The 26,432-nt window shown below is 41.0% G+C and overlaps 1 protein-coding gene across 1 annotated transcript in view; it reads right to left on the reverse strand.

The window, feature by feature from the left end:
• The window catches only part of tafa5a (TAFA chemokine like family member 5a), a 134,773-nt gene that overhangs the window by 13,234 nt on the left and 95,107 nt on the right, over positions 1-26,432 (reverse strand). The window contains exon 3 of the mRNA XM_082963795.1: positions 12,617-12,744. Within this exon, the coding sequence (XP_082819921.1) occupies positions 12,617-12,744 (128 nt within the window). The remainder of the gene's footprint in view (positions 1-12,616; positions 12,745-26,432) is intronic.

Here is a 26,432-nt window from a genome sequence, read left to right on the forward strand (position 1 = left end):
GACATAACTATAGTGCGTTTGTGTGTGTGTACACATGTGTGTGTGTGTACACATGTGTACGTGTGTACACGTGGCTACCCCTCCATGTATGGTAGAATTAGTGTGTGAAGACGAGAAGTAGCAAGTGCCTTTTAGGCCGACAAAAGAAAGTATGTGTGTGTTCGTGGTGTTAAATCATTTTCACTGAGTCAGAAGGTTCAAATGAGACGAGCCTCCTTCTCAATTTTTTTCACTCAATGTTTGTTCTAAATGGAACTTAAAGTCTGAACAAATCTTTGAGAAATTAGTTGGATAACAAGTGAATGTTTTGGTAAAGCTTTGAGGGATAGCTTTTAGCTGAGGAAGTGTAAACATTAATGCGCATGGCTTGGATATACTGTATACTGCGCTGTTGTATTCACCTCAAGAACCACTGCATGGTGTTCCCAAAGAAGTTTTCCGCCAGGAGAAAGCAAGTTCATGCATTCATCACTTCCTGCCAAGATGAAATGTTCTCTTGAAAACCTCAGCCTTCTCAGAAAGGTAAAAGGGCCCAGAACCATGAAAGACAATGGCCACTACCTGATGTGCTCCAATTTGAAAAAAATGTATCTGTCAGACTGATGGATTCAAGCTTTTTCTTCCCCCTTCTTGTCTCTCTCTCTCTCTTCCTTTGCCTTCTCCCAAACTCCTTTGAATTGTTTATCCTATTAAATTGTCAAGAAATATTGTCAGATATAACCTAAGGTGATTCTTCTCTCCCTTTAACTTATTTTTCCCAGCATGCATTTGTTCCCTGTGATGAGAAAGAGTGAAAGAGAGACTTTTTCTCTTTGTTTTATCTGCCAGTACAGTGGAGGAGACAATAATGTCAAGCATCCACAGAGAGAGAGCGAGAGAGAGAGAGAGAGAGAAAGAGAGAGAGCAATAAGCAATTTAGCTTAAAGAAATTTAGCTGAAAGAAGGTATCAAGGATGACTGCTGAAACTAATATTATATCACTATCAGAGAGATGTCTCTGAAATGCAGTTAACCATGTTAGACATTAGCGTTTATCTCTGCTGCCGTGTGTGAGAAATACACATTTAAATCCTCTGTGGGGGTATTGGGGCAGGTACAGTACTTAGTGATTGCTAAATTGGACTTTCATTGCATCATGAATAGCTAGGTCTTATGGTTAAAAATAACGTTGAAAATCTGGTGTCTATGTTAAACAGTTTTGTTATATTTCAGACGTCTGTGACTCTATATATGCCATGATACAGATTTCTTCTTTTTTTAAGCCCATAACCATGTGTGTGAGGTGTATACTTTTGTTTCAAAGTAGATTTTTTTAAGACTACCAATAATCACTCTGTGTAACCCTGATTTAGCCCACTGAAGGACAAGTTACTTTACCCTACATTTCCATGAAGAGGGGCAGAGTCTGGGAGAGAGTGATTGGCATTACCTTTTTTTCAATGTTTCTATGCTCTGCAGATAACAAACTGAACTGCCATTTCTGATTAACCATCAACATCCACACACGCTGTGAACCACAAAAAGCCTCTAGGCCTCAGAAAGGATCAGAATAGGCCACCAGTATCAAACCAAACAAAAATGATGCATCAATGAGATGGTTGGATTTGAAGAAAAGTCATAGTTTTTACCAAATTATTATTTAAATGTTTTAAAGCCTTAAATTGGCAGGCCTCAATGGAATTGAATCACTATGTACTGTAAGCTTGGTCAAAAGCCCCAGTGCCTTGTCTGTCCATGTTCACAACCAGCACCTGGGAGATTGACTGTAGATGTCACAGAGGCAGGCAGGCAAGGTGGATAGGCAGGCACATAGTTAGGTAGGCAATCACGAACCCACGCGCAGACACTACACACACACATACCCAGCCAGTGCATCACTTCACATAGACAGCTCGTCCCTAGCCAAAAATGGCCTCTGACCGTCCATTTGACGTACAATATGGAGCAGCCATGAATACCTGTCATCTCTCAGCCTCTCAGAGCCAACATCAACACAGGATGACAAACAGCCTTCTAACTTGGGTCGAAATAGACCCACCCAACGTTCTCTCTATACCTCACATCTTGCATACACAACAGACGTATAGCTCGGGAATTCTCTGTGTGTTAAGGTCTACAGTATGCAATGCTATAAGAGGTTTGTTGGGCTCAAATTGCGATATAGGGTAAGAGAGAGACTCGATAATGAACTGAATCAATTGGATTTAACTCTTTGAAAATGCTACACGGATCTGAGACACGGCATTGGCGTGACTCAGCGCATCTCTTCAGGAGAAGGAGTAAACAAGTTAGACTCAGCTGATGACTTAAATATGACAGATTAATTAATGATGGGACCTACGCTGGTCAGAGTTCACAAAGAGCGGGTGGGGAGGCAAATTGGGGAGAGAGAGACAGCTGCGTAACAAATGTGCCCAAATTAACAGTATTAAATTACTAATGAGTGGAGGCAGGATAGTGTTTGCGACACGGTTAGAGAGGGAAGCGACGGTGGGTGTGTGCGTTGTAAAACTTTTCCCTGTAAATTTACAGCATTATACTGGCAGCAGACATGCCAGCTAAATGAATGAATAAATTATTTGAATTCATTGTGGGGAGTCAGGGTTTATATTTTACACTATTTTACTGTAATTGCATGAGATTGGTGCAAGCAGGTTGGCTGTTAAGTAATGTTTTTTTATATTACAGCATATCAAATATATACAGTATATATACACTACCGTTCAAAAGTTTGGGGTCACTTAGAAATGTCCTTGCTTTTGAAAAAAATGCAAATTTTTTGTCCATTAAAATGACATCAAAATGATCAGAAATACAGTGTAGACATTGTTCATGTTGTAAATGACTATTGTAGCTAGAAACGGCAGATCTTTTTATGGAATATCCACATACGTAGGCATACAGAGGCCCATTATCAGCAACCATCACTTCTGTGTTCCAATGGCACATTGTATTAGCTAATCCAAGTTTATCATTTTAAAAGGCTAATTGATCATTAGAAAACCCTTTTGCAATGATGTTAGCACAGTTGAAAACTGTTGTGTTTATTTAAAGAAGCAATAAAACTGGCCTTCTTTAGACTAGTTGAGTATCTGGAGCATCAGCATTTGTGGGTTAGATTACAGGCTCAAAATGGCGAGAAACAAAGACCTTTCTTCTGAAACTCGTCAGTCTATTCTTGTTCTGAGAAATGAAGACTATCTCATGCAAGAAATTGCCAAGAAACTGAAGATCTCGTACGCTATGTACTACTCTCTTCACAGAACAGCGCAAACTGGCTCTAACCAGAATAGAAAGAGGAGTGGGAGGACCCGGTGCACAACTGAGCAAGAGGACAAGTACATTGGAGCGTCTAGTTTAAGAAACAGACAAGTCCTCAACTGGCAGCTTCATGAAATAGTACCCGCAAAACATCAGTCTCAACGTCAACAGTGAAGAGGTGATTACAGAATGCTTTTCCTTAAAAAACAAGGACATTTCTAAGTGGTCCCAAACTTTTGAACGGTAGTGTATATACACTGTACATCAAATATGTATGAATAACTTACACTTCTAGAGGCCTTAACAAACGCTTCCAAATTTGCAGTGACTACAGAGCAAAACATAGCAAATACTCAACCAAGGTTTGAGGCTTATTGACAATCCAATCTGTCCCCTACACACATATTGTTGTTTGAAAGCTACTAACACATATTAGTTAAATTGGTACAGCACTCTCACTCATGGGTGTAACAAAGGTAGCCTCTTAGAAGTCATGCCTCAAAATATGTTAATGACCCCAAAAAACAATACCATGCAACCACTAGAGGTCAAAAGGTATTTTGTGATCCAGAAATACGGTACACTGTAAACCGCAAGGCATTTTTAAGTCAAATATTTATAGTAAGTTGTAATCAAAGTCAATGAAATTACTACTAAAAGGTTTTTGTGGTACTGACTCAAAACTAAATGAGAATTCACACCAACTACATTTTTTTAAGATATAATGACAAATTAACTTGCTCTTCTGCAGGTGGATTTTTTTAAAATTGTTTTTAATAAATGTGTTTTCGCATGTGCAGTTGAAGTCAGAAGTTTACATACACCTTAGCCAAATACATTTAAACTCAGTTTTTCACAACTACTGACATTTAATCCTAGTAAAAATGCCCTGTCTTGTTAGGATCACCACTTTATTTAAAGAATATGAAATGTCAGAATAATAGTAGAGAGAATGATTTATTTCAGCTTTTACTTCTTTCATCACATTCCCAGTGGGTCAGAAGTTTACATACACTCAATTAGTATTTGGTAGCATTGCCTTTAAATTGTTTAACTTGGGTCAAATGTTACGGGTAGCCTTCCACAAGCTTCCCACAATAAGTTGGGTGAATTTTGGCCCATTCCTCCTGAAGGAGATGGTGTAACTGAGTCAGGGTTGTAGGCCTCCTTGCTCGCACACGCTTTTTCAGTTCTGTCCACAAATTTTCTATAGCATTGAGGTCAGGGCTTTGTGATGGCCACTCCATTACCTTGGCTTTAGTGTCCTTAAGCCATTTTGCCACAACTTCGGAAGTATGCTTGGTGTCATTGTCCATTTAGAAGACCCATTTGCGACCAAGCTGTAACTTCCTGACTGATGTCTTGAGATGTTGCTTCAATATATCCACATCATTTTCCATCTTCATGATGCCAGCTATTTTGTGAAGTGCACCAGTCCCTCCTGCAGCAAAGCACCCCCACAACATGATGCTGCCACCCCCGTGCTTCACGGTTGGCATGGTGTTCATCAGCTTGCAAGCGTCCTCCTTTTTCCTCCAAACATAACGATGGTCATAATGGCCGAACAATTCTATTTTTGTTTCATCAGATCTTTGTCCACATGTGCAGTTGCAACCCGTGGTCTGGCTTTTTTTATGGAGGTTTTGGAGCAGTGGCTTCTTCCTTGCTGAGCGGCCCTTTCAGGTTATGTCAATATAGGACTTGTTTTACTGTGGATATAGATACTTTTGTACCTGTTTCTTCCAGCATCTTCACAAGGTCCTTTGCTGTTGTTCTTGAATTGATTTGCACTTGTTGCACCAAAGTACGTTCATCTCTAGGAGCCAGAACGCGTCTCCTTCCTGAGCGGTATGATGGTTGCATCGTCCCATGGTGTTTATTCTTGTGTACTATTGTTTGTACAGATGAACGTGGTACCTTCAGGCATTTGGAAATTGCTCCCAAGGATGAACCAGACTTGTGGAGGTCTACAATTGTTTTTCTGAGGTCTTTTAAAAAAATGTATTTCACCTTTATTTAACCAGGTAAGCTAGTTGAGAACAAGTTCTCATTTACAACTGCGACCTGGCCAAGATAAAGCAAAGCAGTGCGACACAAACAACAACACAGAGTTACACATGGAATAAACAAGCATACAGTCAATAATACAATAGGAAAAAGAATAAAGTATTTATACAGTGTGTGCAAATGGCGTGAGGAGGTAAGGCAATAAATAGGCCATAGTAGTGAAGTAATTACGATTTAACAAATGAACACTGGATTGATAGATGATCAGATGGTGATGTGCAAGTAGAAATACTGGTGTGCAAAAGAGCAGAAAAGTAAATAAAAACAATATGGGGATGAGGTAGGTAGATTGGGTGGGCTATTTACAGATGGGCTATGTACAGCTGCAGCGATTGGTTAGCTGCTCAGATAGCTGATGTTTAAAGTTAGTGAGGGAAATATAAGTCTCCAGCTTCAGCGATTTTTGCAATTCGTTCCAGTCATTGGCAGCAGAGAACTGGAAGGAAAGGCGGCCAAAGAGGTGTTGGCTTTGGGGATGACCAGTGAGATAAACCTGCAGGAGCGCGTGCTACGGGTGGGTGTTGTTATCGTGACCAGTGGAGCTTTGGAGCTTTACCTAGCATAGACTTATAGATGACCTGGAGCCAGCGGGGTCTGGCGACAAATATGTAGCGAGGGCCAGCCCACTAGAGGATACAGGTCGCAGTGGTGGATAGTATAAGTGGCTTTGGTGACAAACGGATGGCACTGTGATAGACTGCATCCAGTTTGCTGAGTAGAGTATTGGAAGCTATTTTGTAAATGACATCGCCGAAGTCGAGGATAGTCAGTTTTACAAGGTATGTTTGGCGGCGTGAGTGAAGGAGGCTTTGTTGCGAATAGGAAGCCGATTCTAGATTTAATTTAGGATTGGAGATGTTTAATATGAGTCTGGAAGGTGAGTTTACAGTCTAACCAGACACCTAGGTATTTGTAGTTGTCCACATATTCGAGGTAAGAACCGTCCAGAGTACTGATGCTAGTCGGGTGGGCGGGTGTGGGCATCGAACGGTTGAAAAGCATGCATTTGTTTTTACTAGCATTTAAGAGCAGTTGGAGGCCACGGAGGGAGTGTTGTATGGCATTGAAGCTCGTTTGGAGGTTAGTTAACTTCATTAGGGTAGGGGGCATAATTTTCACCTCCGGATAAAAAGCGTGCCCAAAATAAACTGCCTGCTACTCAGGTCCAGAAGCTATATAATTGGTAGATTTGGATAGAAAACACTCTAAAGTTTCTAAAACTGTTAAAATAATTTCTGTGAGTCGGAAACCTGAGGTAAATCCATCCAAGAAGTGCCATTACTTTGAAATGGCTGTTTTTCCAATGAAAGGATATCCACCATTTAAAGGGATAGAACCCAGATTCCGTTCCCTATGGCTTCCACTAGTTGTGAACAGTCTTTAGACATTGTTTCAGGCTTTTAATCTGAAAAATGAGGGAGAATGACAACATTGATTGAGTGGACCCTGGGATGTCCTCAGAGCTGGTTACTGCACAAGACCGAGAGCACGCCTTTCTTGTTTTCCTTTTATTTTTGACGAAGCTTTTGTCCGGTTGAAATACACTGCTCAAAAAAATAAAGGGAACACTAAAATAACACATCCTAGATCTGAATGAATGAAATAATATTATTAAATACTTTTTTCTTTACATAGTTGAATGTGCTGAGAACAAAATCACACAAAAATAATCAATGGAAATCCAATTTATCAACCCATGGAGGTCTGGATTTGGAGTCACACTCAAAATTAAAGTGGAAAACCACACTACAGGCTGATCCAACTTTGATGTAATGTCCTTAAAACAAGTCAAAATGAGGCTCAGTAGTGTGTGTGGCCTCCACGTGCCTGTATGACCTCCCTACAACGCCTGGGCATGCTCCTGATGAGGTGGCGGATGGTCTCCTGAGGGATCTCCTCCCAGACCTGGACTAAAGCATCCACCAACTCCTGGACAGTCTGTGGTGCAACGTGGCGTTGGTGGATGGAGCGAGACATGATGTCCCAGATGTGCTCAATTGGATTCAGGTCTGGGAAACGGGCGGGCCAGTCCATAGCATCAATGCCATCCTCTTGCAGGAACTGCTGACACACTCCAGCCACATGAGGTCTAGCATTGTCTTGCATTAGGAGGAACCCAGGGCCAACGGCACCAGCATATGGTCTCACAAGGGGTCTGAGGATCTCATCTCGGTACCTAATGGCAGTCAGGCTACCTCTGGCGAGCACATGGAGGGCTGTGCGGCCCCCCAAAGAAATGCCACCCCACACCATGACTGACCCACCGCCAAACCGGTCATGCTGGAGGATGTTGCAGGCAGCAGAACGTTCTCCACAGCGTCTCCAGACTCTGTCACGTCTGTCACATGTGCTCAGTGTGAACCTGCTTTCATCTGTGAAGAGCACAGGGCGCCAGTGGCGAATTTGCCAATCTTGGTGTTCTCTGGCAAATGCCAAACGTCCTGCACGGTGCTGGGCTGTAAGCACAACCCCCACCTGTGGACGTCGGGCCCTCATACCACCCTAATGGAGTCTGTTTCTGACCGTTTGAGCAGACACATGCACATTTGTGGCCTGCTGGAGGTCATTTTGCAGGGCTCTGGCAGTGCTCCTCCTGCTCCTCCTTGCATAAAGGCGGAGGTAGCGGTCCTGCTGCTGGGTTATTGCCCTCCTACGGCCTCCTCCACGTCTCCTGATGTACTGGCCTGTCTCCTGGTAGCGCCTCCATGCTCTGGACACTACGCTGACAGACACAGCTAACCTTCTTCCCACAGCTCGCATTGATGTGCCATCCTGGATGAGCTGCACTACCTGAGCCACTTGTGTGGGTTGTAGACTCCGTCTCATGCTACCACTAGAGTGAAAGCACCGCCAGCATTCAAAAGTGACCAAAACATCAGCCAGGAAGCATAGGAACTGAGAAGTGGTCTGTGGTCACCACCTGCAGAACCACTCCTTTATTGGGGGTGTCTTGCTAATTGCCTATAATTTCCACCTGTTGTCTATTCCATTTGCACAACAGCATGTGAAATTTATTGTCAATCAGTGTTGCTTCCTAAGTGGACAGTTTGATTTCACAGAAGTGTGATTGACTTGGAGTTACATTGTGTTGTTTAAGTGTTCCCTTTATTTTTTTGAGCAGTATATTATTGATTATAAAGGATTGATTATTAACATCGTTTGACAGGTTTCTACGAACTTTACGGATACTATTTGGAATTTTCGTCTGCCTCTTGTGACCACATTTGAGCCATTGGATTACTGAACAAAACGCGCCAACAAAATTGAGGTTTTTAGATATAAAGAGGGACTTTATCGAACTAATCTACTTGGCTGGTAACTGCATGTAATGTTTTGTGTGCTGAGTATTGTCCTCAGATAATCGCATGGTTTGCTTTTGCCGTAAAGCCTTTCTGAAATCTGACACGGCGGCTGGATTAACAAGAAGTTAAGCTTTATTTTGATGTATATCACATATATTTTCAAGAATGTTAAATATTTTAATTGAGTATTTTTGAATTTTGTGCTCTGCAATTTCACTGGATGTTGGCCAGGTGGGACGCTACCGTCCCACACCCCCTAGAGAGGTTAACACAGTGTTCAAAGAAGGGCCAGATGTATACAGAATGGTGTCGTCTGCGTAGAGGTGGATCAGGGAATCACCTGCAGCAAGAGCGACATTGTTGATACAGTGGGGAGAACAAGTATTTGATACACTGCCGATTTTGCAGGTTTTCCTACTTACAAAGCATGTAGAGGTCTGTAATTTTTATCATAGGTACACTTCAACTGTGAGAAAATCCAGAAAATCACATTGTATGATTTTTAAGTAATTAATTTGCATTTTATTGCATGACATAAGTATTTGATCACCTACCAACCAGTAAGAATTCCGTCTCTCACAGACCTGTTAGTTTTTCTTTAAGAAGCCCTCCTGTTCTCCACACATTTCCTGTATGAACTGCCCCTGTTTGAACTTGTTACCTGTATAAAAGACACCTGTCCACACACTCAATCAAACAGACTCCAACCTCTCCACAATGGCCAAGACCAAAGAGCTGTGTAAGGACATCAGGGATAAAATTGTAGACCTGCACAAGGCTGGGATGGGCTACAGGACAATAGGCAAGCAGCTTGGTGAGAAGGCAACAACTGTTGGCGTAATTATTAGAAAATGGAAGAAGTTCAAGATGACGGTCATTCACCCTCGGTCTGGGGCTCCATGCAAGATCTCACCTCGTGGGGCATCAGTGATCATGAGGAAGGTGAGGGATCAGCCCAGAACTACACGGCAGGACCTGGTCAATGACCTGAAGAGAGCTGGGACCACAGTCTCAAAGAAAACCATTAGTAACACACTACGCCGTCATGGATTAAAATCCTGCAGTGCACGCAAGGTCCCCCTGCTCAAGCCAGCGCATGTCCAGGCCCATCTGAAGTTTGCCAATGACCATCTGGATGATCCAGAGGAGGAATGGGAGAAGGTCATGTGGTCTGATGAGACAAAAATAGAGCTTTTTGGTCTAAACTCCACTCGCCGTGTTTGGAGGAAGAAGAAGGATGAGTACAACCGTGAAGCACGGAGGTGGAAACATTATTCTTTGGGGATGCTTTTCTGCAAAGGGGACAGGACGACTGCACCGTATTGAGGGGAGGATGGATGGGGCCATGTATCGCAAGATCTTGACCAACAACCTCCTTCCCTCAGTAAGAGCATTGAAGATGGGTCGTGGCTGGGTCTTCCAGCATGACAACGACCCGAAACACACAGCCAGGGCAACTAAGGAGTGGCTCCGTAAGAAGCATCTCAAGGTCCTGGAGTGGCCTAGCCAGTCTCCAGACCTGAAGCCAATAGAAAATCTTTGGAGGGAGCTGAAAGTCCGTATTGCCCAGCGACAGCCCCGAAACCTGAAGGATCTGGAGAAGGTCTGTATGGAGGAGTGGGCCAAAATACCTGCTGCAGTGTGTGCAAACCTGGTCAAGAACTACAGGACACGTATGATCTCTGTAATTGCAAACAAAGGTTTCTGTACCAAATATTAAGTTCTGCTTTTCTGATGTATCAAATACTTATGCAAATGAATTACTGAAAAATCATAGAATGTGATTTTCTGGATTTCTGTTTTAGATTCCGTCTCTCACAGTTGAAGTGTACCTATGATAAAAATTACAGACCTCTACATGCTTTGTAAGTAGGAAAACCTGCAAAAACGGCAGTGTATCAAATACTTGTTCTCCCCACTGTATATACAGAGAAAAGTGTCGGCCCGAGAATTGAACCCTGTAGTACCCCCATAGAAACTGCCAGAGGTCCAGACAACAGGCCCTCCGATTTGACACACTGAACCCTGACTGAGAAGTAGTTGGTGAACCAGGCGAGGCAGTCATTTGAGAAACCAAGACAGAGTCGAAAGCCTTGGCCAGGTCGATGAAGACGGCTGCACTCTACTGTCTTTTATCGATGGAGGTTATGATATCGTTTAGTACCATGAGCGTGGCTGAGGTGCACCTGTGACCAGCTCGAAAACCAGATTGCACAGCGGAGAAGGTACGGTGGGATTCGAAATGGTCAGTGATCTGTTTATTAACTTGGCTTTCGAAGACTTTAGAAAGACAGGGCAGGATGGATATAGGTTTATAACAGTCTGGGACTAGAGTGTCTTGGCTGATTTCTTTTGATTTTCCCATGATATCAAGCAAAAAGGCACTGAGTTTGAAGGTAGGCCTTGAAAAACATCCACAGGGACACCTCCATTTGAATCAAATGATGGCAATTAGCTTATCAGAAGCTTCTAAAGCCATGACATAGTTTTCTGGAATTTTCCAAACTGTTTAAAGGCACAGTCAACTTAGTGCATGTAAACTTCTGACCCACTGTAATTGTGATAAAGTGAGTTATAAGTGAAATAATCTGTCTGTAAACAATTGTTGGAAATATTACTTGTGTCATGTACAAAGTGGATGTCCTAACCGACTTGCCAAAGCTATAGTTTGTTAACAAGAAATTTGTGGAGTGGTTGAAGAACGAGTTTTAATGACTCCAACCTAAGTGTATGTAAACTTCCGACTTCAACTGTACATTGAGTGATTGATTGATTAAATGTTATGCTCCACAAAGATAAATAATTGTTATCTAAACTAATCCAATCATTGAACTTTTAGACCCTTTACTGAAATGGTTGTTCCAGTTTAAATGGCTTAGGTAGATTCCTCTTAACCCTGGCAGTCATTATGAATAGAGGTTGCGGGTGAGTACAAATTGTAGCTATAAGCCTTAACACTGGCTAAATTCCAATAGAAATCACACATCACTGCAAAGCCAACATAATGGGATTTACAGAAATCCTGGTTGGAAGGTTAATTTTACTATTTTCTTGTAGAAAACAGTAAAAATACAGAAAAACCCTTGAATGAGTAGGTGTGTCCAAACTTTTGACTGATACTGTATAAATATATATTTTTTTTACTAAAATTGGCTGATATTCATTCGTCTCACCTGACAGCATTGAGGTTGGTGTGTGAAACAGAACATTTAAATCTACAGTACGCAAAGCTATTACTGTAAAGAAATAATGTATGTTAGAGTCATTTTTACAGGAGGCTTCCAGTTACAGTTAACAACCGTATTTTTCATCATTTTACCCATAATGCAGTGCAATCTAGAGCAATAATTCTGTAAAACATATTTAAGGTATTTTATTGTGCGTTCAACAGTGTTTTACTGTAGTCGTACAGTGTGTGCGTGAGTGAAGCAAGGGAGAGAGGTTGCTTTCTCTCCCCAAAATACCTGCCGTGAAGACTCCATCCGCTCCAGTCATTAGCTTTAAGAGGGAACCTTAATTCAAACTAATTTCGAGCGATGAACAGGTAATCAAACCACTGTGTTGTTGGGGAAAAGTAGGATGGAGGGGAGAAGCGTTTTAGGTACGTTTGCTTAGGTGTACCTGGCTAGGGTTGGATTCATTAATATGAGCATTCTGCTGTCTGCTGCCAGCTAGTGTAGCTAACTCTGGGATGGAACTGTGGAACTGTCGGGAGCTAACTCTGACATGGGAACCAAGTCATGGCTTGTGGTGGAGTGAGTGAGTGAGTGAGTGAGTGAGTGAGTGAGTGAGTGAGTGAGTGAGTGAGTGAGGGAGTGTTCACACTGGGTTAAGGCTACACATTGGTGGTTGATGGAATTAGAATGACTACAATTGACATTCCTATTCAAGTTAACATTCTGGTAATTCTTATTCCAAGGAGTTACCCCCATTATGTGCTTTCAAACATAGTGATAATTAATATACATTCTGTAAATAAAACTCACCGTAGTGGTTTTGACTCTGCCTCCTGGTTGTGTACAAGTCCATCCAGATGTATTGATTAACAGGTCACAGCCCTCATCGTCCAGACATGGGACCATCTCACACCACTGTTTGGTCCGGACGATACTAGCTGTGGAGTGAGGGAGGGAGACGAGAGATAGCGAGAGAGGAGAATAGAAAGGGAGAAATAGAGAGACATGGTTAACCTCATTTCGGAGGGGTCAAAACACACAACTTTCAGTGTTTAAAACAATAAGCAGGTATTTACATTATTTTGAGATGCTATTTTGGTTCTTTAAACTCAATTGATTGAGGCACTACAAATAGTTGCCTTCTGGATATATTGCAAGAGTACATGATCTACCAAATAGTTGCACACAGAGCCAGAGTACTATCAAATATTCTGGTTTACTGAAATCCGCCTGACTCGCTCAACCTACAGATGTAGATCTTAATTTGATCATCATGTTGCAGGAGAACTTTCCTGCAGTGTATTTGAGGTTAAAAAAGGCTTCTGAAGTTTGTAATTTCCACTTTAAAATTTCAGACAGAAAAATGTATCAACTCCTACAAAAATCTCCAGAAATTATAATCCACATAAATAATTAACATTTCCTGTTGCTGCGGGATTATTTTCCTGCTTTAGCAAACTGGCTCAAATTAAGATCCTACATTTGAACATCCAAAATAGTATCATTGATTAGCCACAGAAATTGATGTTTTTTCTACATCAGCCTTGTCTGGGGTTGTCTGAGTTTGTGATGAGTTTGTGATGATGCACTTCTGAAACGTGTACATGGGAAGAAAAGTGTACTTATCCTTATCCAGCTTGACTGTGGATGAATCAACAGATAGAGTACGAACTAATAATAAACACTTCTTCTGAAACCAACCAAACTGGCTGTTAAATCCCAGAGCTTTGTATTTGAGGTAGGCTCTTTGGCGTAAGGACTCATCATAAGCAAAAGTCTAATTTTAAAAAGTAGGACACAGTATTCCCACACCTGCACGCCTTCAGACAAATGGCACCCTCAACTAGCCTTCAGAGAGAGAGAGTTAGAGAGGGAAATAGAGAGATAGACATTTATAGAAAGAGAGATTTATTTTCCATCTGCAAATGAGATTGTGAAACAATGGGAGACGAACGAAACACAGAGGGTGAATTGTTGCAACAAAATATATTGCCATATTCTGTCATGACACCTATGATATTCAGATCTAGTAATAAACCATATACAAGAAAGATACATATGTTTTGATCCATTCACAGCAAATTGGTCAGTGTTACTAGTGTTGATTTTTCAGTTTAACATTTAAAGTTTTGATTCAAGTGTTAAATTAACACTCAGTGGTATAAATTAACCCCAGTGTTGGTGTTAATAACCTGTTAATAACCAGTGTTGAGTGTGAGAGTTTCAGCATTCCCTCCCCCATATGCCCCCCTAGGCATAACTACGACAACATAACCAACAAAAACGGGTCACAACTCCTGCAGCTCTGTCGCACGCTGGGTATGTACATAGTCAATGGTAGGCTTCGAGGGGACACCTATGGTAGGTACACCTATAGCTCATCTCTTGTCAGTAGCACTGTTGACTACTTTATCACTGACCTCAGCCCAGACTCTCTCAGAGCATTCACAGTCAGACCACTGACATCAGATCAAAGCAAAATCACAGTCTACTTGAACAGAGCAATACTCAATCATGAGGCATCAAAGCCAAAGGAACTGAATAATTTTAGAAATGCTATAGATGGAAGGAAACCTATCAAAAACTTCTTGGACAAAACGTTCCACTGTAATAGTGAAGGTGTACAGTAAACTTTGCAGTAAAAACCTAAACAGTATATTTGGCCTCTCAGCTTCCCTATCAAATCTAAAAAATTCTAACAGAAAACCGAAGAAAATTAACAAGAATGACACATGGTTTGAGGAATAATGCAAAAACCTAAGATAGATGTTGAGAAACCTATCTAACCAAAAACATAGAGACCCATAAAATCTGAGCCTTCGCCTTCACTATGGTGAATGACTAAAACAGTACAGAAATACACTACAGAAAAAGAAGGAACAGCACGTCAGAAATCAGCTCAATGTAATTGAAGAATCCATAGAATCTAACCACTTCTGGGGAAATTGGAGAACACTAAACAAACAACAACACAAAGAGTTATCTATCCAAAATGGAGATGTATGGGTAAACCACTTCTCCAATCTTTTTGGCCCTATAACAAAGAACAAACAGCAAAAACATATACAAGATCAAATATAAATCTTAGAATCAACTATTAAAGACTACCAGAACCCACTGGATTGTCCAATTACATTGAATGAACTACAGGTCAAAATACAAACCCTCCAACCCAAAAAGGCCTGTGGTGTTGATGGTATCCTCACTGATGGTATTCTCAAAATCCTCTACCACAAATTCCAATTGGCTGTACTTAAACTCTTTATCCTTAGCTCTGGCATCTTCCCCAATATTTGGAACCAAGGACTGATCACCCCAATCCACAAAAGTGGAGACAAATTTGACCCCAATAACTACCGTGGGATATGCGTCAACAGCAACCTTGGAAAAATCCTCTGCATTATCATTAACAGCAGACTCGTACATTTCCTCAGTGAAAACAATGTACTGAGCAAATGTCAAAGTTGCTTTTTACCAAATTATCGTATGACAGACCATGTATTCCCCCTGCACACTCTAATTGATGATCGTGGACTTCAGGAAAGAGCAGAGGGAGCACCCCCCTATTAAGTTCCTCAGCGTACACATCACGGACAAACTGAAAATGGTCCACCCACACAGATAGCGTGGTGAAGAAGGAGCAACAGCACCTCTTCAACCTCAGGAGGATGAAGAAACTTAGCTTGTCACCTAAAACCCTCACAAACTTTTACAGATGCACAATCGAGAGCATCCTGTCGGGCTGTATCACCGCCTGGTAAGGCAACCTCAAACGCAAGGCTCTCCAGAGGGTAGTGCGGTCTGCACAATGCATCACCGGGGGCAAACTACCTGCCCTCCAGGACGCCTACAGCACCCGATGTCACAGGAAGGCCACAGCCTGTTCAACACGTTATCATCCAGTAGGCGAGGTCAGTACAGGTGCATCAAAGCTGGGACCGAGAGACTGAAGAACAGCTTCTATCTCAAGGCCATCAGACTGTTAAACAGTCATCACTAACACCGAGAGGCTGCTGCCAACATACAGACTCAAATCACTGGCCATTTAACCTGTTAGGGCTAGGGGGCAGTATTTGCACGGCTGGATAAAACAAATGTACCCGATTTAATCTGGTTACTAATCCTACCCAGTAACTAGAATATGCATATACTTATTATATATGGATAGAAAACACTCTAAAGTTTCTAAAACTGTTTGAATGGTGTCTGTGAGTATAACAGAACTCATTTGGCAGGCAAAACCCTGAGACATTTTCTGACAGGAAGTGGATACCTGATGTGTTGTATTACCTTTAAACCTATCCCATTGAAAACACAGGGGCTGAGGAATATTTTGGCACTTCCTATTGCTTCCACTAGATGTCACCAGCCTTTACAAAGTGTTTTGAGTCTTCTGGAGGGAGATCTGACCGAACAAGAGCCATGGAACGATGATGGCCCATTAGACACCTGGCGCGCGAGTTCATGTTGGGTACCCTCGTTCCAATACGTTATAAAAGAGTATGCATTCGTCCACCTTGAATATTATTCATGTTCTGGTTAAAAAAGGCCCTAATGATTTATGCTATACAACGTTTGACATGTTTGAACGAACGTAAATATATTTTTTCCCCTCGTTCATGACGAGAAGTCCGGCTGGCTTAGATCATGTGCTAACAAGACGGAGATTTTTGGACATAAATGATGAGCTTTTTTGAACAAAACTACATTCGTTATGGACCTGTGATACCTGGAAGTGACATCTGATGAAGAGAATCAAAGGTAATGGATTATTTACATAGTATTTTCGATTTTAGATCTCCCCAACATGACGTCTAGTCTGTATCGCAACGCGTATTTTTCTGGGCGCAGTGCTCAGATTATTGCAAAGTGTGATTTCCCAGTAAGGTTATTTTTAAATCTGGCAAGTTGATTGCGTTCAAGAGATGTAAATCTATAATTCTTTAAATGACAATATACTATTTTACCAATGTTTTCTAATTTTAATTATTTAATTTGTGGTGTTGACTTGACTGCCGGTTATTGGAGGGAAACGATTTCCTCAACATCAATGCCATAGTAAAACGCTGTTTTTGGATATAAATATGAACTTGATAGAACTAAAAATGCATGCATTGTCTAACATAATGTCCTAGGAGTGTCATCAGATGGAGATTGTAAAAGGTTAGTGCATCATTTTAGCTGGTTTTATGGTTTTGGTGACCCTGTCTTTGAATTGACAAAACATTACACACAACTCTTGTAAATGTACTGTCCTAACATACTCTAAATTTATGCTTTCGCCGTAAAACCTTTTTGAAATCGTAAAACGTGGTTAGATTAAGGAGATGTTTATCTTTCAAAGGGTGTAAAATAGTTGTATGTTTGAAAAATTTGAATTTTGACATTTATTTGGATTCAAATTTGCCGCTCTTGAAATGCACCTGCTGTTGATGGAGTGCACCACGGGGGGGACGCTAGCGTCCCACCTAGCCCATAGAGGTTAATAAATGAATTTAATAAAGGTATCACTAGTTACTTTAAATAATGCCACTTTAATAATGTTTACATACCCTACATTACTCATCTCATATGTATATACTGTATTTTATGCCATCTATTGCATATTGCCTATGCCGCACGGCCATCGTGCATCCATATACATATTCCATCCCCTTACATTGTGTGTATAAGGTAGTCGTTGCGAATTTGTTAGATTACTTGTTAGATATTACTGCGGAACTAGAAGCACAAGCATTTCGCTACACTCGCATTAATATCTGCTAACCATGTGTATGTGACCAATAACATTTGATTTGATTTGATTTGGCAAACAAACAAACCAAAACAAAGGTAAAGGCTTCTCATGCTTTGATGATTTCAAAAAAGCTTTTGACTCATATTGGCATGAGGATCTGCTATACAAATTGATGGAAAGTGGTGTTTGGGGAAAAACATACGACATTATCAAATCCATGTACACAAACAACAAGTTTGTGGTTAAAATTGGCAAAAAACATACACATGTCTTTCCACAGAGCGGTGGGGTGAGACAGGGATGCAGCTTAAGCCCCACCCTCTTCAACATATATATCAACGAATTGGCGAGGGCACTAGAACAGTCTGCAGCACCCGGCCTCACCCTAGTAGAATCTGAAGTCAAATGTCTACTGTTTGCAGATTATCTGGTGCTTCTGTCCCCAACCAAGGAGGGCCTACAGCAGCACCTAAATCTTTTGCACAGATTCTGTCAGACCTTTGCCCTGACAAAAATAATGGTGTTCTAAAAAAGGTCCAGTTGCCAGGACCGCATATACAAATTCCATCTAGACACCATTTTGCCCTAGAGCACACAAAAAAACTATACATACCTTGGCCTAAACATCAGCGACACAGGTAAATTCCACAAAGCTGTGAACGGAAAGAAGGGCCTTCTAACATAAAATTCGACATACCAATTAGGATCTGGTAAAAAATACTTGAATCAGTTATAGAACCCATTGCCCTTTATCGTTGTTAGGTCTGGGGTCCGCTCACAAACCAAGACTTCACAAAATGGGACAAACACCAAATTGAGACTCTGCATGCAGAATTCTGCTAAAATATCCTCTGTGTACAATGTAAAACACTAAATAATGCATGCAGAGCCGAATTAGGCCAATACCAAAATCCAGAAAAGAGCCGTTAAAATCTATAACCTAAAAGGAAGCAATTTTCAAACCTTCCATAACTAAGCCATCACCTACAGAGAGATGAGCCTGGAGAAGAGTCCCCTGGAGAAGAGTCCCCTGGAGCTCTGTTCACAAACACAAACAGACCCCGCAGAGCCCCAGAACAGCAACACAATTAGACCCAACCAAATCATGAGAAAACAAAAATATAATTACTTAACACATTGGAAAGAATTAACAAAAAAACATAGCAAACTAGAATGCAATTTGGCCCTAAACAGAGAGTACACAATGGCATACCCAAACTGATCCACATTTAAGGAAAGCTTTGACTATGTCCAGACTCAGTGAGCATAGCCTTGATATTGAGAAAGGCTGCAGTAGGCACACCTTGCACTCAAGAGAAGACAGGCTATGTGCACACAGCCCACAAAATGAGGTGGAAAGTGAGCTGCACTTCCTAAACTCCTGCCAAATGTATGACCATATTAGAGACACATATTTCCCTCAGATTACACAAATCCACAAAGAATTCGAAAACAAATACAAATACAGCAGCAATATTTGTGACCTGTATGCCACAAGAAAAGGGCAACCAGTGAAGAACAAACACCATTGAAAATGTGTCTTCCCTTTTGTACTTTAACTATTTGCACATAATATGACATTTGAAATGTCTTTATTCTGTGTAATGTTTACTGTCATGTTTTTTGTTTATTTCACTTTTGTTTATTATCCTCTTCACTTGCTTCGGCAATGTTAACATATGTTTCCCATGCCAATAAAGCCCTTAAATTGAAATGTCATAGAAATTGAGAGAGAGAGAGAGAATTGATGCAATTTCAATGTTGCTTTGTGTATCACCAAATTAGCTTGAGTTGATTTTACTGCAACACTGCTCACTGCATCCAAAATGCTTGACATAGGCTTTTCAAAAAGCTGTCTGTCAAATATAAGCTCCCTGCCCACTCAGTCTGTAATTTCAAACATCCTGGTAGTTAGTCATAAGAGAAAAAGTCATTTTCAGAATGACTGTTTAGGACCTTTAACACTGTCAGTGTTGCTTTAACACTGGAGAATTTGCTGTGTGACTATAATTTACAGAAGTCACCTTGAATTTCTATTGTAATCTAGCATAGATCATAGAAGCAGTTCCCCCCTATTCATGAGACTAGATAAAACAAATGTACTCTAAAAAAACATGTTCTGTGAAGCTTTACAATGATGAATGTCATTCTAAGATTAAACAACAATGCAAAACACTCACGATTCTCATTGCCACATTCTGCAATCAATTTAATTAATGTTTTACTTCTGAATTGTTCCATTGCAATAAGAACCACACTGTAGCTATTTGTATCAACACAAACAACACATGAACCCAACTCGGCAACCAAATCAGGAGTGTCGTAACATAACATGCCTTCAGACAAAAGGCCTAATCAGTCCTAATTGTGGATCTAATAGAGAAATGTTGAGCACTAGTAATCAATGCTCAATGGGATCCGCTTCAGGCCTGTATTCACATTTCGTCGCGTCTCTTTCTCTCCGTGCTGTGGTTGTTCACACAATGACCACACAAGAGCACTCAATTATGCCCCTTGACAGGCTTCCCTTGCTTTACATTCACATCCATGCTCGCTCGCTCACGCATACTCACTGAAACTCTACTTTTTTTTAAATTGTACCTTTATTTAAATAGACAAGTCAGTTAAGCACAAATTCTTAGTTACAATGACAGCCAACATCAGCCAAACCCGGACGATGCTGGGCCAATTGTGTGCCGCCCAACCACGGCCTGTTGTGATACAGTCTGGATGCGAACCAGAGTGTCTGTAGTGATGCCTCCAGCACTGAGTTGCAGTGCCTTAGACCGCTGCGCAACTCAGGAGCCCAACATTTAGGGCCCCCGCCAGCCACTAGCAGTCATAGACAGATAAATCAATCCCATACAAAACGCTGAGGCGCAGTTCATGATGGATACGTTTCAGGAGAAAAAGTAATCGAGCTCAGCCCTTGGAGGAAAGAGAAAAAAAAGAGAAAGAGAGAAAAAATGAAAAATGTCCATTCACTGCAGGTGAAATGGGAAACCTGTTGGGAGTCTTTCTCAAGGACTCGCCAAGACAGACGACCCTCAATTGATAAAGACATGTTGTGGAGTCTGGTGTGTCTTAAATGGCAACCTATTCCCTATACATTGCACTACTTTTGATCAGAGCCCTATGGAAAAGGGTTCCATTTGTGACACCGCCATTGGTACTGTTGACTAACCCCATTCCATACAAATTCGCACAACCGTGGCATTCAAACGAGGCTGTACGTTAAATTGTTACGTGTCATGACGCAACGTACCGCACGCATAATGCAACTCATTCTGTCATGCAGCCTCTCTTCTCTCGCAGACTAAATCAAGAAAGGGATATGGTAAGGGGGGATACCTAGTCAATTGTACAACTGAATGCAAGTTTTTGCGTCATCATGCAAGCCATTATGACTCTCAAAAGCCGTGACAGCCGCTGTTTACTTCTGAAGATAACTTTAGCGCCACCCTAAAAACCTGATTCAAATTCGACACAAACCTTCAAATAGGTATGTAATGACACATTATATAAACTCTGTATAGTGTTTTATTAAAATTTTAGAGGTGATAAGTTGGACAGATCGGGTGGAAAAAGACGTTTCCCACACAACATATCTCCCCTTTTCACTATCACGCAGTAGGTTTCGCTTCCCCACCCGCCATTTCCCCACCCTCATGCACCCACGAACGCACGCACACAGACACAACACACACCAGTAGCAGCTCATTGAGCCATCTGACAACATTTGAATCAGATTCAGCCTGCATCTGTAACACCCTCCACATGTCATGATGCCATTCATTCAACACACTATTTCCTGGCATTCCTGTGTCATGTCTTTGGCAATGCCGGATTAAGTGATATGACATGCTATTCTATAAAATCATTTCTCTGTAATTAATATTACCTGATTAAACTAATCATGTAAATGTAATTAACTAGAAAGTCGGGGCACCACGAAAGAATGTTTATAGAGCTGTTATCTTCCGAATAAACTCTTAAAGACCCGGTAGTCTTTTACATCAGTAGCAGTCAATTATTAATCGTCACCTTATTCAGTCTCAAATTCTTGGTTATCTTCACGAACCCAGGCTAACAAGTTGAATCAGCAATACAAAATTTGGTTTAATTATTTATTTACTAAATACCTAAACAATCACACAGAATTACACATACCCAGGATGGGTCATACATGAAAAACGTCCCTGGTGGACAGAACCTTTATGACGGCTGGTTACACAAAGAGAGGGGGTTGGGCTTGAATAAAAGAGCGAGAAGACAGATGAACAAAAAGGTTTTGTATCTCTATCGGGCCATAGGCAGCTATGCTATCGTAAATACAGTATCTTATGCATTCTAAATAATCACCCATTTGGAAAAGGAAAATGCAATACATATTTACTCTGAGCTGTGCATCGGTAGATTGGTCGTAGATAGGAGGCCGGGTTGTCCAGCATGGATCTCTTGTCCTCTGAAGAATGTCTAGTGGTGAACTGGAGCGTGGTAGAATGGAAACTCTGTCTGTCCTCTCCTAGCCCACGTTTACAGTTGCTGCAGCTAACTCAATCGGCTAGGAGGTATCACTTCTTTAGTGAATAAGAGTTCAAAGTTCATAGCAAGTTGCCATACTTTAAGCTCATGCTATATTCTGGCTGGTATAGTCGAAATTCATCCTTTCGGCATGTTGATTGTCATCTTCACGTTGAAATTCGATGCTAATTTCGTTAGGTTCTTGTCGTTCAACCAGAGCTCACGCTGAGGTTGGCTTAGTTCTGTAGGTGATCTTGTCCTTTTAACGCAGGGACCGCAAGTTCTCACGTCCTTGGAACACAAAGTTGGATTTTCGTCAATGGGCTTATATCGTGGTGAAGAGAAGGGCGTGTTTCATAGTTTACAACCAATGTCTGTTCACTTGGGTGGGGCCTCTGAGTGAGCAGAGTTTACTCTTATGACAAACTGTTCTCTCATTAAGAAGCTAAAATTACATTTAATCTTTTCACAAATAGTTTCATATTTAAACATTTAAATTGCACAACAATTCCAGGTGAATCTGATAACTAGAATGTGTAGACTTTCCAAGATACAGTTAATGTCGTCCTATCATAAGTAATAATGTCTCAGACGCCAACTGATCTGACATCATATTAATTAAGTACCAACGCATATTTTCAAATGGTTGGATTACCTAAATATGGTTCCGTTTCCCACCTTTTGATGTTACCAGAGTCTCTATGTTAACAAATGGATTTTCAATAGTCACATCGGTAGAGTAGAGAGAGGAAAAAGGGGAAAGGTATTTATGGGGGTCTTAAACCTCCCCCAACAGGCCAACGTCATGACACCTGTTACACTATCTTTCCTTCTTTCTGTCTATAGTGGGCTACCAGCAGTATTGGCCTATACCGTATACCATGTAACCAGGGCAAGCGGTGTTTTTAAATTTTTTTTATAATTATTTATTACAAAAAACACAAGGAAGGGTTAACATTAAAATATTAGAACATTAAGTATTAGAACACTATCAAACATGTATCAGTCTTTGCGCAACAGAGCCATCCTTATGTGTTAGGGTGCGTGTGCATGATAGGGATATAAAATATATGTCATAGTTTCCTTTTTCATGATCACAATCTTGTGAAACCCGAACCCTCCAAGATCCCCACCACAGTTCCCCAATAGCTGTCCCTCAGCCATACGAGACCCCTCCCACAGTTCCCTCTCCCCCCGTAATATTTTTTTTTCATTCCATTCCCCACCCCCAAGAACCCCCCAATGCACCAGCAACTAAGAGAATGAACTAAAGAGAAGAAAACAGCAAACAACAATGCAAAAAAAAAGAAAACAAATAATACATTTAAAACAAAGGACATCAAGGACAACAAATCATAACAGCAATGCCTACTTTATATGTTTGTGTGCATGTCTGGCACTATTACATGTATGTGTGTGTTCTTGTATGTGTTTATTTGAATGACAGTGTGTGTATATGCATGTGTGCAAACACCTGCACGGCATCAGCCTCAGGCAAACTGGCATTAGTTGTAAAAACACTGCCACTTAGTGTCATTCAAATGAACTTTTATTATGTTTTATTTTGACTTTTTTCCCTTTATCTTTTGACCATCATTCTCTCTCTCACACAGCAACTCCACTCCCACTTGTCTCCAATTCCACAGACCAACCCTCTGCTTCCCTCAGCCCATCCCATCTATCTCTGCTGGCCACCCACTTCGTGTTTCTACGCAACACATATCTTTCAACTATGTTAATGTGTTTAACGTACAATTTCAATATATCTAATCAAATAGAATCTACAGAGTGCGTGTTGAAGATTAATACTTTTACTAAGAGTATTAGTGTATTAGTAATTGACTGACCCGGTCTCTCCAGATCTCCTAACAGTACTATTTCTAGGGTCAATTTTAGATCAATGCTATGCATTTTCAGCCATTCCTGAACCTGAGACCAGAAACAGGCTACCCGAGGGCAATACCAAAATAAATGGTCTATTGATTCTGTATCCTCACAACAAAATCTGCAGAGCTTCGATGATTTTTTGCCCCAAATATTCAACCTTTTGTCGGTGGCAAGAATTCGAAATAACAATTTTAGCTGAAAAGCACGAAGTCTTGAATCTTGCATTGTTTTATATATCAACTCATACACCCTGTACCATGGAATCAGTACATCAAAAATCTCTTTCCAACTATTTTGCAATCTGTATGGCACAGTTGTCAAGGGCAAGCGGTGTTATGAAATAAAAACACTCCCCCAAACACTCCCCTCTTTCCAGCCCAGTCCAGTAGATGTCATTTGGTTGAGGGAAGGTATCTGTGGATGAGTTCATGCGGCGGTAATAAAAGGTGGAATAACATCATTACACCCACGGTGGGACACTGTGAAATGGTATATCACACTTATGTCAACCAGCCTGAGAGAGGGCTGAGATGATAAATCCTGGCTAACATAGAGAGAAGAGGTGATGAGAGAGGTAGGGCCAGGAAACGCTGATCTACCAAAGCCTGCGATAGGATGGGGATGGATACAGCAAGAGTCTCTGTACTGATGCTAGATCTGCTCACATAATTATAGCTAGGAACCATCTATTATAGCTGATAGGGACAGCATCAGCAGTTAAAGCCTACATTTGGACTGCTGCTGATGGTGTACTACCAAAAATAATGTTTCAAGATGTCATGGCTCTCTCCGTCTTTCTGTTATCTGTGTCTTTTTACATCACACACACACTCACTTAAATACACACAAACATCTCTTAGTTGTCCCTTTTTCTGAATTCATGCCCAAGCCTCCAACCACTCCTCACCATCAATAGGGTGCCAGTTGGGACAAACCCAGTATCTCACTCATTATCTACCATGCTCCTATGCTAGACACATGACACACTCATCCAATATGTGTACGTGTATTCAGTTTGTATGTGTATGTATGCCTACAGTATGTGTGTGTGTGTTATGTGCATGCATGTGTGTGCGTACATCTTCGCGTGTGTGTGTTCAATGGTCTACGTGTGCTCGTGTGTGGGCTTTCTTTCGTCTGTGTGCTCAGACTGACTGTGCATCAGGAATAAGCATAAATCCTAGCTTTGAAATTAGCCACAAGCGCCTCTCTCTCTCTCTCTCTCTCTCTCTCTCTCTCTCTTTGCTGTCTCTCTGATTTGCATATGATTATTCCACCCATTTGCTGGCTTAATGAATGTCTCGTGTTAAAACCAGCAAAGACTTTTAAAGCCTGAGGTTGTACGGCATTGAATTTGTGTCCTAAATAGCTCCGTCACTCATGAAGCTTCGAGAGGCTGTGATAACGAGATAGCATGCCGACACATATAGCAATAATCCTTGTTTTCCTATGCGTTTAATGGTGGCCCACGCATCCCAGGAGAGGTGTTTGTGACAAATGTATTTCATATTTTATTATCAATGATATTAAGGATATGAAATACTGTATGGCGATACTGTGTGTGCAATAAAGGAAGACTGTAAAATGCAGGCTATATTATAAGATTGTTACTGGTCATATTTTAACTGGATATATTTTTACTAGGCAATTTCTATTGACCTTGAGTTATGACATACTGTATGTATAGGTTGGTTATTGCATACAGTATGATGTAAATGTACTATAGATGTTAGTGTCAATATCCAAAGGTCTCATTTCAAGCCTTTGGAACATTTCTACAATGTAGCATAGCACAGAGTTTTTGTAGGTGCCATTTTGGTCCATAATTGGCAGTTCTTTGACATGCCAGAGCTCATGGTGTCTGCCAGTGCCCACAGCGTGTGTGTGTGTGTGTGTCAGTAAGCAGGGATGTGAGGTTTTCAGTGATATCGTACACTTGCAGATGTGCTCTGACATTCCACCCCCCCCCCCCTCCAAACACACACGCACACACATAGCCTTAAGATGCAGTAAGCCAGAGGAGGAAATGGCAACCTGAACAGGAGTCTTCGCCGATGGAGATCATTTAATAATAACTCCGGTCTGCTGGGACCTCCGTCACTACATATGCACCTGGCAGACAGCAAGCCCCGTCGGCTGCTACTTCCAAAACATTAAAAGATTTTGCCATTCTGTTTTTTTATTTTCTATATCAAGCCATTATGTGTAATGCGTTATACATACTTTGATGCTCAGAAGGAAATATAATAATATATACAGTACCGGTCAAATGTTTTAGAACACCTACTCATTCAAGGGTTTTTCTTTATTTTACTATTTTCTACATTGTAGAATAATAGTGAAGAAGACATCAAAACTATGAAATAACACATATTGAATCATGTAGTAACCAAAAAAGTGTTAAACAAATCAAAATATATTTTATATTTGAGATTCTTCAAAGTATCCACCCTTTGCCTTGATGACAACTTTGCAAAC

This window comes from Salmo salar, chromosome 17, assembly GCF_965601325.2.
Source record: "Salmo salar chromosome 17, fSalSal1, whole genome shotgun sequence".
NCBI lineage: Eukaryota > Metazoa > Chordata > Actinopteri > Salmoniformes > Salmonidae > Salmo > Salmo salar.